Genomic DNA, 18,662 nt, shown 5'->3' with positions numbered 1-18,662 from the left:
TGGAAATGGGTTTAAGTTTTTTAAACTCTCTGCAAAATGAGACAGTTGAAATATGACTTTAACAGTTTCTATTCCAGCCCTAAAGCTTATGATCTGGATAGTGGTGGTGCAAGATTAGTAAGAAAATGTAACGCAATCAGGTGAACAAAGTTCATGCTTCAGAACGATGTCTCCCACAGAACCTGTTCTACCAAATGCTGCACCAGAATCTGAGGGAACAGTAATCTGTGGTCAAGCAGGGCTGAAAACCAGTGGATGAGACAGAAGTGTTTTTGCGTGTCTGTGTTTTGTGTTCCCTATGGGCCCTTAATGGTGCCAGTATACCTTGGGACCCTCCAAGAGGGGGACGTGGTGCTTCTCAAGCTCGTCGGGTGTTCTGGTTACAAGGTCAGAGACTAGACTCAGACTACCTGGCTTTGCAACCCAAACTTTGCAATTTACTAGCTGGGACTTGAAGGAAAGTTACTTAGACCTTCTATGCTTGAGTTTCCTCATCTACACATACAGAACAACAGAAGTATCTAAGAACACTGATGCAAAGACTACCCGGGAGGAAAAGTGTTTGGGCTCGTGCCCGGCACGTAAAAACTGCTCAAAAATTGAAGACCATCTTTTTTATGGGTGGCATGTATTTATTACCATTATCACAATATTAAGAGCATAATATTAGTCTGTTTTTATGACCGCAGTTAACCGGCACAACCAAGGTGATAAACTGAAGTGGTATTTCATAAAGTCTACCTGCTGTGCCCCTACCTAGGACTAGTAGACTGCAAAGCCTGTCAATGTGACTTGCCAGAAGTTTCATAAACATGTATTGGTCCTTTACAAAAACTTCATATTATGTACTGTAATTAATTTTATGGAGACTCTCTGGGAAATCACAAGATTGCTTGGGCCATGGGGAAATCACCATCAGGATACCAAAAAGAAAGTTTCCTTGTAATTAGAGTGATTATAATTACTGAATTGTGCAGAGGTTCCCCTTTAGAGTTCTTGGGTGTTTTTGGCAGCCAGAGTTTTCTAGGCAGATCAGATCCTATTCTCAAGCCTTTTTCTTGTACTTTCAAGTACTTTCAAGTACTTCTGCCATTTTCAAGTCTTGATGAGATGTAACAGATAACCACTCAACATACGTATAAGTAGAATTCTTTTATTTATTTTCCTCCCATCATTCCTTTGCTATTTTCAAATATTTATATGCAAATCTGTTCTGAGTTGAAGCTTAACGTTAAGCATTTCGGAAATTAACATTTGGTATGCAAGTGCCTATTTGGGCGAGCCCACTGAATTTTTTCTCCTTTTGTTTGTTTTTCTTAATCTATGAACAACCACCATATTTCAATTATTTCCAATGTGCCACACACCGTGTACGGTTCCTTCCCACATGCACTGTTTCATTTCATCCTCATAACTCAAAGAAATAGGTGCGATTAATTATGCCCATTTTAAAGCTGAAGACGCTGAGGCTTACAAAAAGTAGGCAATATGTCCAAGGTCATCCAGAGAGCAAGTGGAGGCACTGGCAATTAAACCCAGGGTCTGCCTGATAGTTAACTTTTAGTTTCACTCTATTTACAAGGGAATTATTCAGGGGTCAAGGAAATTGGATGTGATTGGTACATTTCCTTCTTAACAAGCAAGTACTTTTACCTTCCTGTATAAATACCAACTTCACTAAGTTGTATCACAGATGAATTAAAATACAAAACACTCTGGTTTTGACTTCTAGATTTCCTGGGTCATTTTCAAGCACTATTAACTTTTAGCATATCCTCAATTTCCAGGATGCTTTTTAAAAGATCTATAATGTTATATATATATATTTAAATGAGCTTTTAAGTCTTCATTTAGAATCAAACCAAGACAGTGTGTGCTGAAATTCTCTCCAGCTTTTAAAACTACGGAGTTGAAGCCCATCCTCACAAATTTCTATCTCTAGTCCAAAGTAAAATGTCCCCCATATAAAAGAATAAACACAAAAGACGGGTCTGATATAATATACACCCTAGCAACAGTTTTAAAAAGGACTGTCAATGTATTTGACTTCTGGAACTCTTAAGGCAGGTGGACAGGTTGACTGTTTTCATGATAAATTCCAGCAAGTGCCCTATGTGCTTTCTTAAACAGTGTTTATACCTGCTTTAACTCTCCTGGGAGAATGAAAATGGATATTACTACCGTTTCCACAGCAATCACGTATCGAGAGGAGCATATCCTACCTCTCAAGGCACCGTCACGGTGCTGTGCTAAACCAGGGCACTAACTTCTGAAAGGAGCTTCTATCTTGGGTTTCAACTTATCTCCGTGACAAGTGATTACCATTCTAACCTTGCTCCCATGTTAATATCCTTAGCTGCCCTTACAGAACCACATTACAAGGCCAAGCAAATAGACAATGGATACAATCATTCTATTCATAAATATTTTAATGCATAAACACATATGTAATAAACACCTGAAGGAAGCATTTGAAAATTTAAATCCCATAAATATTTGAAAAGTTTGTGGAGGCTTTTAAAATGTGTATGATAGAAACTCTGTTCTTCTTGCCTGAGTATATGCTAGCTATCATATCTACCTTTGCCAAGGAAATGGCATTACCTGTGTCACCAAGCCTTACTTCCTATACAAGTAAATACTTTAAGTCAGAGAGATGTGAAGTACAGAAACAGATACATAAACATGTATAACTGAATCACTTTGTTGTGCACCAGAAACTAACACAGCGTTGTTAACTAACTATACGTCAATAAAAAGAAAAAATTAAAAAATAAAAAGACTTCAGGGAAAAGAGACTATGTTTAAATGATGTCTTTTATTTTTATTATTTATTTATTTAGGGTGCACCACGGGGCAAGCAGGATCTTAGTTCCCCAACCAGGGATCAAACCCACGCCCCATACAGCGGAAGCATGGATACTTAACCACTGGACCTCCAAGTAAGTCCCTAAATAATGTATTTTTAATTTCATAAATATTTTCATTAGTTTGAACTTGACTCAGTCTGATGATTCCATGAGAGCCTGGCTCAGTCAGGATCTGCTCTTTCTGATTAGTCTCACTCACAGACTTCACAGGGTATTTCTATACACTCTAGTAGTAGGAGGCATGTGTGCTCTGACTTGCCAGAATTCAAGTTCAAATTCAGTATGTAAGCCAGTCTGTGGGCCTTTCTGTGTTGCCATGATAAATTTCCTATCCAGCTGTCCACCTCTCACAGGGGAAGAGGCTCTGCCCTCACTCCACCTCCCAGCCTCTTCCCAAAGGTCGTAAAAGCCTAGGATGGTGAGAACCCCCCTGAACACGCCTGTCTGAGAACTGTGAATGACACAATAGTGCCCAAATCAAGGGGGGTCATGTTTCAAAGCTTTTGTTGGAGGGGGCTAGCAGAGACAGAACGGTGAGAGGGGAATGGGAGAAAGAGAGTGAGGAGAGAAGTGAAGCTGGAGAAATCAGGTGACTGATGACAAGAGGAACGAACATGAGCATGCTGCTTCCCTGGAAAACAGTCGATCTTGATCCCATGCTTCCATTGCAGGAGGCGTGGGTATGGTTCCTGGTTGGGGAAGAATTGCCACAAGGCACAGCCAATGGATAGGGAGTAAGTTCGCAGCATGGCCCAATCAAGGGTGCATCGTCCTCTTTTTTTTAATTTGATCATTTTTTAGTGAGAAAACTAAAACAGTTTGTAGTAAGAAAATTTTTTAAATGGTTCTGATGCCTTATGTAAAATAGAAGGGAAAAATATATATATAAAACTCACTTGGGGACTAATGCCAGGTATGGTTTATTCCTTTAAACCATATATTAATATTTTGGTTGTGAATTTCATTTAGGGCCATTCTCAGTCATTAAGTATATGTGATCTCTCCTTAATTCATGACTCCATTAATAGTAAATGGGTTATCTGTTAGAGGCATCTTTGAATATACATTTTGCAAACATTTATCCTGAATTGAAATATGACTGACATGACAGGATAAAATCAGAAAGCACAAGTATTCAATGACAGTGTGAAAATGATGACTGCAGTTCAATCCTTGTCTGATAAAAATAACCGCCAAGAACTGTTAAAATTGCTCAACCACGTTGTGATATTATTTTTAGACTACTTTGCTTTTTAAGTTCCCCTTTGAGGAGCTGTGCAAAGAAAGGATGAGTTAGTCTTCAACTCCATAATGAACAAGTAACTAGCCCAGAAACTAATATAAAGTGTTTAGCCTCATCTCCTCCAAGTTTGGTCAGCTTATCTCCTTCTGTCTGGCTCATTAGAGTGCCTCTTCCTGAAGTGGCTCCTTGTGTTTCTGAGAACAGTACCCTGAACAAGATGGATTTCTAAGAGCTCCTGAGCCACTCCGATGAAGGACTTCAGTTTTTTTATGAAGATCACTCAACAAAATGTCTCTGGGCTAGTCCATTAAACACTAGAGTAAGAGACTGAAGGAGACCAGAACTTTCTGACATGGAGAGAATGCCTTCCTTTTACCTTACAATCTACCATGTCCAGCACACTTTTATGGAGAGGAAGTGGATCCAGCATGATTTTCTCTTCATCAGATTGCAAAGGTCACTCTCTGTTCTATAGGTTCTTGTAAAATCCTCATGGATTGCTTCAGCATCTCTCCAGAAATCTAACCCTACTGCCTTCATTCTAACTTCCAAGATGGCAATTTTTGGCCCCACTTTAAAGATGAGTATTAGAAATCCACCCTCTGCCAGACTTGATTCCCTTTACCTGCACAAAGATGAGTATTAGAAATCCACTTTCTGTCAGACTTGATTCCCTTTACCTGCACTTTGAAAATGACAAAGTAATTGGTGAAGAGTTTTATTATCATGGTGGTGAATTCCTGAAATATCTTGTGATGAAATCACGTCCTCAGCAGCACATCAATCCTTAACTACACTGTATCAACTTTAACATCTACTTTCTTCTCACCAAGACAGCCTGTGATAGCTCTGTTCAAATTTTACACTTTTGAAGGACTGTGGTTTTAAAAAACATCTTTTTATTGACAAATGTTATTGGATAATCTATCTTGCTTTCCAGTTCTTGGTGTTCAGGTTCTCAAAAAATACTTTCCCTTGCCCAATATTAATTTAAGTCAACAAGTACGTGCACAGGAGTATAAGTTGCTTCTGCATATTTATCTTTCCTGATTGTGAATTCTTTTCTAAGCTCTTCCCTCAAGGAGCTCTTTCTCTCCTTCCTTCCTTTTTGGAAATTTTCATTCCCACAGACTAACCAACATAGACTCAGCAAGTTATATCCTGTGTTCATTTCTTTTGAATTAATTTTCTGAAATCTCACCACAGCATGGAGATAAATGTATCTAAATTTATATACTACATTAGGCTCTCTCCACCATTTGTCACCAAATTTTCCTAGCTTCCTTCATCTTTTCCATTAGGAACCTAGGTTATATCATCTTGTGACCACTTTCCTAAATTCTAATAGCTTTCCAGAGTGGTGATTTGGTAGAATGGACTCTAGACCAGATGGTAAATTACTAACCATGCATTTGAGGCAGGCTGAAATAGACCATCATTCAAGGAGCTATTTTTTCCCTCCACATTTGGCAGCGGGTATTTCTGGTACAGTGAAATATCCCTGTTCTTAGAATGAACAATTTTCAAATATTTATTGTTTGGTTTTAGACTTACATCTTCTGAAATGCACAGGCTATAGTACTCAAATTTTAAACTAACATGGCTCACTTTCTAGCAATTAGTAGATAAAAATGTTGATCTGGTGAATTACTTTCAGATAAAACTTCTGATTTTCTTATTTTACAGATCAGTGGCATAGAATTTTATCACACTATAACCATAAACCACAGTTGTCTCTCGAGAAATAACCACTGACTTTGGAATATATTTTACTTTATAAATATATAGTAAGAATGAAAAAAAAAAAAAAAAGGCACTGAAACATTCTGGGAAAAATATCACTTTTTTCCCAAGGGCAAAATCTGCTTAGAAGGAAGTCAATATACAGGACTTAATTCTCTGAAGGTTCTTAGAGACATTAGTGTATCAACTCCATTTTTATTAAATAATAATAAAATAAGTAAATATAATATAATATAATAAGTATTATATACTATAATAATATAGTATGTAAGAGTAATTTGGAGAAGGCAATGGCACCCCACTCCAGTACTCTTGCCTAGAAAATCTCATGGATGGAGGAGCCTGGTAGGCTGCAGTCCATGGGGTCGCTAAGAGTTAGACATGACTGAGCGACTTCACTCTCACTTTTCACTTTCCTGCATTGGAGAAGGAAATGGCAACCCACTCCAGTGTTCTTGCCTGGAGAATCCCAAGGACGGGGGAGCCTTGTGGGCTGCTGTCTATGGGGTCACAAAGAGTCGGACACGACTGAAGTGACTTAGCAGCAAGAATAATAAAGTAAGTACTGATATTTTTTTGCTGGAAAACGTTTGGTAGTGGGGGCTGTCCTGTGTACTGTAGGATGTTTAGAAGTGTCCTTGGTCTCTACCCGCTAGATTATCATTTAGTACCTACTCCAGACAATGTCAAATGTCCCTCAAGGGGCAGAATCACCACTGTTATAAAAGAATCAAAGATCTGAATTGAACCATATAAACCAAATAAATATGAACAGGCCTAGTTTAATGGAAGCCTGTCAAAATACTGAAAATACTGAGATTTTATTCTTTCTTCATCCACATGCAAAAAGTAGAGACAAATCATATAGCACAAATTCTAATAACCTTCTATTAAATAAAAAACATGGATACATTCACTTACTCTGATAGAAAAAAAAAAACAAACCAGCATTGGCTCTCCACTGTCCTTACATAGGTTTTATGATATCATCATACTATACACTCAGATTTTACATTCCTGTTTTTTTAAAAAAGTCTATAATTTCCAGGTAGAATATCAGGCAAGTTTTACCACCTATACCCAAACTATTCTGTTGTTTTAAAGACAAGGGCACCACAGCCAAAATAAATTGGAGAGAGTTAAAGATTTTCTGATATGTTTATCTCTGTAGCAAGACAGGGTCCCTGGGCAAGAGGATGAAGTCAAGACGGTGAGGTAAGATTTAGTAACAGTGGCTCATGAGTGCTTGATGGGTATACTCAGAGAGGGTCGGAGAGGACTGTCTCTAAGTCAACACTATTCAATTACATGAACACCAAAGACAGAATAAGAACGAAGAGAGAGAGAGAGACAGAGACACACGTGAGAGGTATACTTTACCATCCCCAGGGATGATGCGGAGGGTGACTGTGTTGCCCGCTTCCTTGATGAGGTTGACAATGTCAGAGTGGGATTTGTTGGTGATGGAACATCCATTTACTGCCAAGATCCGGTCTCCCACTTTCAGCTTGCCGCATCGGTCAGCAGGGCTCCCCTCAATAATCCGACCTATTTTGTGAGGCATGGCCACACATGCATTGCCTGCTTTGATAGTCAGTTTTAATTTTTTTTTTTTAACGTTACATGGGAATAGAGTGAAGGGAGGAGAAAAAGGGTTGAAAAGGGAAAGAGAAGGTTAAGTGTTAATTAATTAAAGCATTAAGCAAATGTTATTAAAGGAGAACTCTGTGCCGAGGGTCAAAACATTGGCAAAGTTTCGGGCATTTGTGTAAAGAGTTACAGCCCTAAATGATAGTTCATCGCTGCAGTCCTTTCCCGATTAAAAATGAAGGGGACACCCCAGCTTTCCTCTTTCTATCAGTGGCAAAATTTGGGATCTTTAGCCATTTCCAAAGATTCTCAAGAGCCCCCAAAGTAACTTGCTGTGGGCTTATGTGGGGACTTCAAACATGAAACCCAGAGCTGGGGTGGAAGCTTTCGCACATTCTGTGTTCATGTCACTTCCTTTTTGCCAGCTGTTGCTTACGCTTCTGCCAATGTTTTGTTCTTCCTCCATTTAGAAAACACAACCCCTGGGTGTCTAGTGAGGTCAGAGAGTCCACCAGTGCCAAAAATCCAATCTGAAGACACCGAAGAGACGAACACGTAGACTTTCTGCCTGCTATCCAGCACGAGGAAAGCTTTAGCAAAGGGGCGTAATTACGAGACGAGCCAAGAAAGCACCCAACCTTGACACGCGTTTTTCCTTTTATGACCTTTGCTCAATCAGCTGCTCTCGCGGGCTTTCAGAGAAGGGCCCAAATGGCTCATTAGCTCTGAAATCCTCCTTCTTCCTCATAGAAATCCCCTCAAAGCCATAAGAAAATCTAGTACATACTCAGATGGAGGACAGTGATCTGAAGCTAGGTTCAAATCATTCCTCAACCCTTTTTCTTTAATCATTTCCTTTGTCCTCCTCAGTTACTACACAGCTCTGACGGGAAAAATCAGGAAAAGTGCATTTGAAGAAGAAAGTTTACTGCGTGCTCTGAGGCACTTCATGTCACAACCAAGAGTGACTGGTAACTTTTAGAAGAGAGGTGGAAAATAGGCTTTGAGGCCTGATCTAGTGTTTCCAGATACTTGCATACTGAGTTGTAAACTTCCTTGGGCATGTCCACTGATTTTGAGAGTTTGTCTTTCTGTAAAGATAGTTACATAGTTGAGCCATCTTTGGGAAAGGGTGACAAAATTAACATGGGAAACCCTGAAAGAGAAGGCTCTTCCATCCTAATTCAGAGCGTAAGGATAAAATGTATGGGAAATGAGCTGCAATTGCTTTGAATTTCAGCATATTTGCCTGAGTCTGTATCACTGGATGTTAAGGTTAAAGTTAAAGAATTTTTCAAAAGAGAGTTAAACAGTCTTCTGGAAAGCAACAAGCAGGTGTGGTGGAAAGCCTCCATACTCAAATTCAAGGTCTTGATTAAGTTTAGCCCATCTCCAAGGACAAGTCCATGGGAAAGGTATCATACAGCAGGTGGGAGGAAAGTCTGCGTAGCTCAGGAGAGAGGTCACATGCAAGGTATTAGGGACAGTTTAATTTGCTCATTGTAGAAGTTGGAGGAAAACAATCAGACACCAAACGGTGAGTGAAGACATTCGATATTTGTTAACAACACAAAACCTCCCACCAGACGTATCTGTTGTTTCATTCTAGAAGGAGAAACTGAGAACTCAAATTCTGAGAATATCACTGGGTGCATAGGGACAAACTGCAGATCTGAAGAAAATAACTTGAGATGTCTTTGTCCCCTCTGCTTTTCTTTTCTTTTCAAATTGGACTGAAAAGTCTTCAAAACTAATGGAGAAACAAGCCAGAAAACCACCCTACCTTGAGGTCAAGTCACCCACCACCCACAACATGCTGTGATAATGCTATTAACAGAGCTCAGAGAGGCACTGTTAGTAATGCGTGTTTGTTATTGCAGCCACACATGCACAGACCTGGCTTGACGCACTGTCCCCTGAAGTTTGCACCTTAAAGGGACATGACTTTAGCAGGAAGCAAAGTACCAAGACTAAATGGAGACAAACAGAGTTGTACCAGAGCAGAAATCCAACAGGATGGAGCACCTAGCTGATGTTAGCCAGCAAGCGACCTGGACCAGTGGTCCTCAGACTCCTTGTGGGTAGGCCATTTGGAGACAGAGCTGAAGCATGTTTCACAGCCCTTCCTGTCTCCCATCATATTCCATATTAACTAACAAATGTGCTTGGGGAAAACAACAAATGACATTTTATTTAATGAAGAAGGTGGATCAGTTCTGGAGTATATACTTATGATCCATTCTAGTAGGAAGACTCGTGATTCCTAGTTCCTAGAATCACCTGGCTTCCTATTTGTCTCAGCCCGTGCACCCTGCAGAGAGCTGACCTTGTGAGAGGGTGACAGTTGCGCTTCTCCACTCTCTGCTGAAACCCCCAACATCTGGGTGAGACAGGACAACCACCCCTGCTAGAATTCAAGGGCAGTGAAGACAAACAGCTCTGCACTCAGATTTTAATTAGATTCTCCACCAGGCAACAGTAAACATATTATTTTAAATTAAAATTTTAAAATTTCAGATGGAGATAGGTAGAGTAGAGGAAGGACACAGATAAGATGGAAAGGGCATTGCATGTATATTTTTTACTCCTCACACCTCTATTTTTCCCCCCAGGCATTTATTTCTAAAACCATATGCTTCTTTTAAAAATGCGGAGACCTTCTGAGACAACTGCTATGATTGATACCCTGCTCAGGACCTTGCAAAGGTCTCTCTATGGCAAGAATTTCTCACACTTTATCCTGTCAAGGGGCTTCTTTGCAAATTTCACCTATGCATGACGTTGTCTGCCTGTGAACGTGCCACCAGAATGGAAGCTAAAGAGTTAAAAAAAAAAAATCCCAACCTTCAGGAGGGGAAAAGCTACCCAATGAAGTCCGTCCCCAATTAAGACTTTCATTACCTGAAGCGGAAAGCATGACAAGCATTTCTGTTAATGAGATTCTGGCTCGTCTTTCCCTCTCCAGAGAACAGTCACCCCAGGAAATGCTGGGGAGCAGAAGTGACCACACTCACCGAACGTCGTGCCGGCCTCGGGCCTGCTCACCGATGACACGATGACAAAGCCGAAGCCCTCGTTCTCGCCGCGCCGGATCTCCACGTCATAGGGCTGGACCACGGTGCTCACCACACCGCTGCCGCCGCCGCCGCCACTGCCGATGCCACTGGTGCTGCCACTGCCTGAGCTCACCGTGTTCAGGGAGTTCTGGCTGCCCTGAGGGGTCCGCTTCTCCTCCGTCAGCGAGGCCGGCTGGTTGCTACTGTGATGGGATGAGGCTGGCGAGGGTACCTCGTTCTCGGTTTTGGGGGCTGTGCAAGAGACGTACCTCTTGGTTACCCGCCTTTGCAAGAAATGTGCCCTGTCAACCCCTTCCTCCTTCCCCCATCCACTCCACAACCAAACCAAGAGAGTGACAGCTACGACAGCACCTGGCCTCACATAACTGAGACACAGGAACTGAAAACCACTCTCATTAGTATTTACATTCAGGATCTGCAGACATCGATACCATGGGAGAACAAAGGGGACACCCAGAGTCTGTTACATTTAGGGCATACTGTGTCTCAGCATCTGTATTTGGACTCAAATCTGCAGCAAGACTGGCCCATTCTGAAATATTTCCTGCTTCACAGATAGAAAAATGACCCCTTGGCATTATGCTAAGTGAAATAAGTCAGACAGAGAAAACAAATATTGCATGGCATCACTTATGTGTAGAATCTAAAAAATACAACCAACTAGTGGATTAACAAAAAGAAGCAGACAAACGTACAGAGAACAAACTAGCAGTTATCGGAGGGCAGAAGATGGGCGGAGGGGCAGGATAGGGGTAGGGGAGTAAGAGGTACAAACTATTAGGTATAAAATGAGCTATAAAGATATATTCTACAATGTTGCAATATAGCCAGTATTTTATAATAACTATAAATGGGCTTCCCTGGTGGCTCAGATGGAAAAGAATCTGCCTGCAATGCAGGAGACTTGAGTTTGATCTCTGGGTTGGGAAGATCCCCTGGAGAAGGGAATGGCTACCCACTCCGGTATTCTTGCCTGGAGAATTCCATGACAGAGGAGCCTGGCAGGCTACAGTCCATGAGGTTGCAAAGAGTTGGACATGACTAAGCGACTTTTCACTTCATTTCACAAATGGAGTATAACCTTTAAAAACTGTGAATCACTGTATTATACACTTGTAACATATGTGATATTGTACAGCAGTAAGACGTCAATGAAACAAACAGAAACAACCCACTGAAGGAAGCATAAGATGTGGCCCACCATCTTTGCCTCAGAGACATATCTGCATTCAAGTTGTCATTACCCTCAAGTCACATTTCTGCTCAGCTCTGCTTCTGCTTTTTCCATCAGAGAGACTGTAAGTTGACAGCACCATTATGACCTCCCTACTGCAGGATTCCTGACAACACCTGTCAGAGGTATACTTCGCTTTTCTTCCCAGATTCCAGATGTCAATGATCCACTCTGATCACAGAATTGGATACATTAACCTCCCTCAGAATTCATTTTATCAAATTCCAGTTTTATTGCTTTATCAAGTGGCAGGGTAAACCACTCCTAGATAGCCACAAAAGTAGGTGGGACCACTCATTTTTCATGCCAAAAGCAAAATATGGGTTCAGATTTTGGATAGGACTACTAAATTTATTCCCTAAAGCATCTCCTTTCATAGATTCCATTTTATAGTAGTAGAATATACAGAACCTAAAACTTATTATTGTAACCATTTAGATGTATCCTTCAGTGGCATGAAGTACAGAATCACTGTTGTCCAACCATCCCCACCAGCTATCTCCAGAAACTTTCATCTTCTGAAACTGAAGTTTTGTCATCTTTTAAACACTAATCACTTTCCCTGGCAACTAATCACTAATCACCAACCCCTGGCAGCCACCATTCTTTCTGTCTATACATTGACTACTCTAGGCACCTCATAGAGGTATAAGCATACCATTTTTGTCCTTTTGTGACTGGCTTATTTCACTGAGCCTTATGTCTCTTCAAAGATTTAATATGCCTTTTTACCCAAGAGCTTAAAAACCCCAATATTTAAAATTTAAAAAAATAAATCTGAAACAAACATCTCATTGTTCTATTATTTTTATCTGGACCAGTGAAATAAAAAGTTTTCAACTCATCTCTAAAGTCATTTCTGATTGCTTCTGGCTACACGGGACACCATGTTATCCTGACACCATAAACGAGCTCTCAGGACATAAATGATTAACACTGCTTTCCATGGCAGCAACAGGTAGTAGGGCTTTCACACTGGACCCTGATGTCTTAATTCTTTTGAAATTAATTATATACCATTGAAGTGAGTTCTACTAATTTTTCCTAAACAAGGAGCCAGTTGATTTTATTTGATAAGTAGCTGTTTCACTAGTACCATAGCTATGGAGAATTCATAAAATTTCATGTCATACTTTTTCAGTAATTCCACTGATATAACATGGAATTTCTTTCTTCAGCATTCTGGGTTGTCTTAAATACTTGGAGGTGGGGGCTGCCAACAAAGGTGATGAATGAATGCGAAAGGAAGACACTCCATGGACTGTCTCAAAATGGCAGATTCTAGCACAGAAGTAAACCATGATTGCCAAGGATGGCAAGAAAGGAAGGCTAAAATCAGCAGGCAGTTGGAGGGAGTAGAGAATTGCCAAGGGTTTTACAAAACAGGTTATATTTGAGTTAAGAACATATAGGACTTCTGGGTGTAGAGGAAGAAATCAAAGAGTACCTAAAACTGGCTAGCCATACGGCTTTCTTATAGAGAAAAAGTAAAAAATTAAAATAGTTTAATACATATGACTGTCAACAATAGAGTAACTTTTTATAAGCTTATTTGGCAGCATGAGACTGATTTTTGCTCTCTTATTTGGGTGCTACAATTCACCTGTCACAGTGACCTCTTTTGTTGAGAATCCTCATCAAATGAAGACAACGACTAAGTTCTGGTTGGCAAGGGGATGGAGGGACGTAACCATATATTCAACTAGCTTTGCTCTAAAAGCCTTTGTTGGATATGCATGGCTGGCACATTACAGTACTTTTGAGTGGCAGTGGTTTTGCAGGGTTTGAGAGAAGCAAACCATCTGGAAATTCTGTGCTTAATCACATTTGCAAACATTTGCTAAAATAGATGCTTGAGGAGGCAGACACAGGAAGGGGGCCTCTTCTGTGCATAAAGTGACAAGGCAATGTCTAAAGGAATGAATGAAAAACATACCCGCAAACACCACTTTACGCCGCACTGTTAGATTGACGTGGCCTTGCTTGGCGGCTTGTTGCATAAGCTGGACCACAAGCTGGTGTGATTTTCCAATGACTGGTGTCCCATCCACACAGATTAATTCATCCCCAGACCTCAGACGGCCGTCCGTATCAGCAGCACCCAGAGGTACGATGTGACCAATATAAATCTGTTGAGTAATTAGATGATAGATGAAACACTAACCTTTTTGGTTGACTATTATAGGCACACCTTGGTGACATTATGGGTTCAGTTCTGGATCACCGCAATAAAGCAAGTATCACCACAAAGTGAGTCACATGATTTTTCTCCCCAATGCATACAAGTTATGTTTACCCGGCGCTGGTGGTAAAGAATCTGCCTGCCAATTCAGGAGACCCAAGAGAGACGGATTCAATCCCTGGGTCAGACAGACCCCCTAGAGATAAAAATGGCAACCTGCTCCAGTATTCTTGCCTGGGAAATTCCATGGTCATGGGAGCCTGGTGGGCTACAGACAATGGGGTCACAAAGAGTTGGACACGACTAACTGCTCAAACAAACACAAATACTGTAGTTTAGTAAGTGTGCAATAGTATGTCTAAAAATTAAGGTATTACATACCTTAATTAAAAAAAAAAAAAAACTTAAGTGGTAAAAAATGCTAACCATCATCTGACAATGGAAGGTTGGCACCAAACTCCAACTTGCAAAAAAATGTAATTTTTGCAAAGCTTAATAAAACAAGGCTTGTCTGTGTAATGATGGCCTTCACATCTCTGAGCAAAATTCAGCCCATTCATTTGTGTCTGTATCCGTGCCCTTCACTGGGTTCTAGCTGCTGTGCTAGGTGGTACAATAATTCTTAAGTGGTGCAAAAAAATAACCTTTTGTTGTTTGCTTCCTTGACATTTATCTGTGGTTTGCTGATGACTCATTCTTTTTTCCCCTTTGCAGAAATCAATCATTTTACTCCCTTCATGGGCAAAACCTTTTCTCCTTTTCTATAAGCCTTCTATTCAGAAAATTCTGCTAAGTATAACAGTAATACAACTTTTCTTTAAAGGTCAGCATGTGCCTAGCAATAGGGAATGCACGATAAATACTGTTAAATGAAAGGGTGAATCAAGCAAAGTCTGGTTGGGCATCCCTATTTCCATAGTCTATAGCATTGGCATGCAGAACAGGTCTTTATTTTTAGTGTCTTGGTATTGTTATATTAACCGGTCACTAAACTTCACAGGTGGCACAGTGGTAAAGAATCTGCCTGCAATGCAGGAGATACAAGAGACACAGGTTCGATCCCTAGGTCGGGAAGATCCCCAGGATAAAGAAATGACAACCCACTCCAGTATTCTTGCCTGGAAAATACCACGGACAGAGGAGGCTGGCGGGCTACAGTCTGTGGAGTTGCTAAGAGTCAGACACAACTGAGTGACTGAGCACATTACAAACTTTAGCTAAAACATCTGTTTTCCTTGCCTTCTCACTAGGTAATAATGCACAACGGTTTTTACATGACATGTATCTTTTACAAAGAACTTTGGTAGAAGAGGGGTTAAGAATACGGACTCTGGAATCACAGCCTTTCCAGTCCCTCCATTTACTAACTCTGTGATCCCAGGCAAGATCACATTAATCTTTCTGTGTCTTTATTTCATGATTTGAAAATGGGGGTAAATTCATAGATTTGATGCATACATGAGAAGGATGTACGTTAAAAGCCTTTGGCATAGCAACTGGCACATAGTAAGCGACAAGAAATGATAACTATTTTTACTGTGATGAGGAAAATTTGAACAATACTTATCTTTAGTTCTTTTTTCCCCTTTCAAAAGAATCTCACGGTGGTCTCCTCAATGTACTCTAAAGATGAGGCCCGGAGAGATTAAATGTCTCCTGATCCTTGTTCAGGGTTCTTTCTCTAATTTTGTAAAGAGAGTGCTCCTACTTTCTCTAATCTCTCATAATGCCTTGTGAAGTGCCTTCTATGTCCTAGCTACTCAATATACAAAGCCAACGACCTGCTGGTAGATTTAACAGAATTGCCCAGAAGGATCAGGCCATTGTGTTCTCAGTTGATGTCTATTCCTGTTTTGCTTTTTTTGGTTTCTGTTTCTTTGATAGGGAGCTACAGATGCTGCAGCTGCCGCCCTCCACAAACATGAATACACACTCTTTAGAAAGGATCTAGTCTCTTCTTCCTCAAGACAGAAAGAGCTCCACAAAACCCAAAGAATAACTCCCACTGGTTAAGATGAAAGAGCCAGAGAAGATACATATATATATAACTGAGTCACTTTGCTGAATAGCAGAAATTAACACCAACATTGTAAATCAAACTTTTTTTTTCAAAAGATGAAAACAGTTTTGGGTGCACCTAGTGGAACTCGAATCTTGGTGATCTGTCACTGCTGCCAATTGGTTTTGAATTCTTAGAAATTAGTACTGTGAGGGACAGGATGGGGCAGGGAGACAAGAGACTCACAGGTTCCCCTGGTTCATTGCCACCCAGAATCCTAAATCCAAATCCGGTCTCTTTTCTCCAGAGGAAGATGTCCTGTTCTTGATAATCTGGAACTGCAGAGAAGGGAGAGGAAGAGAGATTATTTCTGTGATAAAAGGAATCAGAGCCCTAAGGCGAACATAGTCACAGGACCAATACTGACCGTGCCTGAATGGATGACAGTTTTCAAACACAGACAAGCAAACAAAATAATCTGGACAGGTGAAATAAAAGAGGACGGTGAGCGAAAATAAATGGTGGGGACAGTCATTGAGCCTGAAGTGTTGTTTTTTGTTTCTTTTTTCCAAAGGACTAATCACTGTTTGATAGTTCCTCATCAAGAAATTATCCCTGATGAAGGCTGCAGTCAGTGCTCGCCACTCTCCTGGGTATTGTTGCAAGAGGAATTTAGTAAATTAAAATTATCATGCTCTGCACCACAAAGTGGGTGCCCATATCTGAGGAAGGAGTTCATGCTAAGTCAGACTGACCTCTGATGCGGAGGCTGGGGACGAGGAGTCAGGAGACCTGTTAAGTGCCGATGTTATAAACTACAAGATGAAAAAAAACAGCTTATGGCAAAAACTATTAAAAAAACAACACCGCTTCTGTTTTTCCTTAAAGTAACCAAGACTAGCACACTGATAAAATGATCTGTTAGGTCATTTTTGCCAAACTAGTTACTCTCAAACATCCTAATATTTCCCAATTTAGAACATTTACTATGATTTCACTACTATTACCAAAAAGTAGCCAGCCTTCTATATCCTTAAGATCAATTGTTCTATGTAAATGAACAATTTACAATTTGCAACAACAAATTGTTCTATGAAAATGAACCATATTTCATCACTAAATGAGTTTTTTACTCCATGATTTGCCTATATTTCAACATTGTAAGTACTAATTTATTAGCCAATAACTTGATATTTTACTTTCAAAATGCAGTAACAGTTCAGGGTTTTGAAATGGAAATCTCATTTTTTGTTTAAAGAAATTTCCGTAAGACCATGCTTACTGTACATGAGACTGTCCTATACACCATTATGACTTAACTAAGGTAATAAAAAAGGGTTATTCCTATTTAATTCTTACTTAATATTTTAGTGTATTTGTAGTGTGTTTTATAGTCTATAAGATGACCAATCTTTTATTTAAAGAGAAAAAAAATAATTTAGTGGCTGTGAATCCTAAAAGAGATTTTCAAATACTGCTCTGCAGAATTTCTGGTTTCTTTAATTCCTTGGCTTTGGGGCTAAAGGAGTGTGTAGATACTAAGAATTTAGTTTCCACCTTCTCTGATTTTGTACAATGGCAATGGGAAGAAGAAGGTGGCTTTTCAGATTTCAAGCAGGTGACAGATGTCCCACTTTGGGGACTCACCCATAAGCTTAAAATGACAGTGAATGAATACGTCAAGAGAAAAGAAACTAAATGAACAGGTAAATCCAAGTCAGAGGAGCCTGAATCCTATATTTGTGCTTGAGCTATCTTAATGTTGTGCTTTCAATGAATCTTCTTATCCAACACATTTCATTATAATTGCCTGGGCTAAGCTGTCAGACGCCATGGTACATGGAGTTAAGCTACATCACAGTACTCCCAGAAACACAATTTGAGAATGGTATTTTCTTGAGCGTGCTAAGGTAACAATATTTTCTTTCTGTTTGAGTAGCTGGCTAAAGGGTATTTGCTGTAATAGCCTCATTGAAACAACAAATTAAATCAACTTGAGTCTCCGTCTTAGGTTCACTCAAGCAGGAGAATTATTACCAAAATAGACCATGGGTGCTTTCCAGCCAACACAAGGTTCTTGGCAGAGTCTGCCTGAAAATAGCTGAACTTTTCTGTGAACAAGCAAAGACCTCTGCAGAGACCTCCAGCCCAGACCAATTTTTATTTTTATCACAGCATCATGTAACACCAGAACACCTGCCCATTCTATAGTGACACCAAATGTAGCAACAGACTTAGGCTTATCAAACAGCTTAGCCCATTGGGGAAAAAAAATTCTTCTCAGAAATAAGCAAATGGCAAATTTACTTAAAGAGCTTCCGATTGAAAATGAAGATGCCCAATGACAGACCCCAAGGGTGCAGAAGATGCAAACAATGAACCTTCAGGAAAACACACACAAACACAGATAAGTTACAAAGAAAGTCTTTTGGCCCTTGAACTTGAGCATTTTGACAATTATATTCTTCCGCCAACCAAATACCATGTACCAAATATAGAACTTTGGTGATCAATCAGTACCGAAACACATTACAGAATTATTTTATCTTCTCTGTCCTCTGCTGCCACTTAATCCCAATGGCATTACAGTTTCTAAACTACTCCCCCAAAATGTTTGTTTTTGTTCTCTTCTTCATTTCAGGAAGATTTTATTAGAATTAAGTTTTTAGGAGGTAGCAGGGTAGAACCAACTTTCTGATATTACTATCGCCTTTTTATTTTTCC

At 40.0% G+C, this 18,662-nt stretch overlaps 1 protein-coding gene across 10 annotated transcripts in view; it reads right to left on the bottom strand.

Moving 5' to 3' along the window:
* Positions 1-18,662, bottom strand: part of MAGI1 (membrane associated guanylate kinase, WW and PDZ domain containing 1) — a 647,256-nt gene that overhangs the window by 13,817 nt on the left and 614,777 nt on the right. For 4 of the 10 annotated variants that reach the window (XM_010851514.1, XM_010851519.1, XM_010851517.1 and 1 more), the window contains 4 exons: positions 16,185-16,276; positions 13,694-13,886; positions 10,461-10,754; positions 7,237-7,440 (listed from right to left, as the gene is read on the bottom strand). In XM_010851514.1, coding sequence (XP_010849816.1) covers positions 7,237-7,440; positions 10,461-10,754; positions 13,694-13,886; positions 16,185-16,276 — 783 coding nt within the window. The remainder of the gene's footprint in view (positions 1-7,236; positions 7,441-10,460; positions 10,755-13,693; positions 13,887-16,184; positions 16,277-18,662) is intronic. The other 6 variants (XM_010851522.1, XM_010851518.1, XM_010851523.1 and 3 more) reach the window with 3 other exon arrangements.

The sequence above is a fragment of the Bison bison genome, unplaced genomic scaffold (assembly GCF_000754665.1).
Source record: "Bison bison bison isolate TAMUID 2011002044 unplaced genomic scaffold, Bison_UMD1.0 scf7180017864304, whole genome shotgun sequence".
NCBI lineage: Eukaryota > Metazoa > Chordata > Mammalia > Artiodactyla > Bovidae > Bison > Bison bison.
The sequence above is the reverse complement of the archived record's forward strand: the minus strand, read 5'-3'. Positions and strand labels throughout refer to the sequence as shown.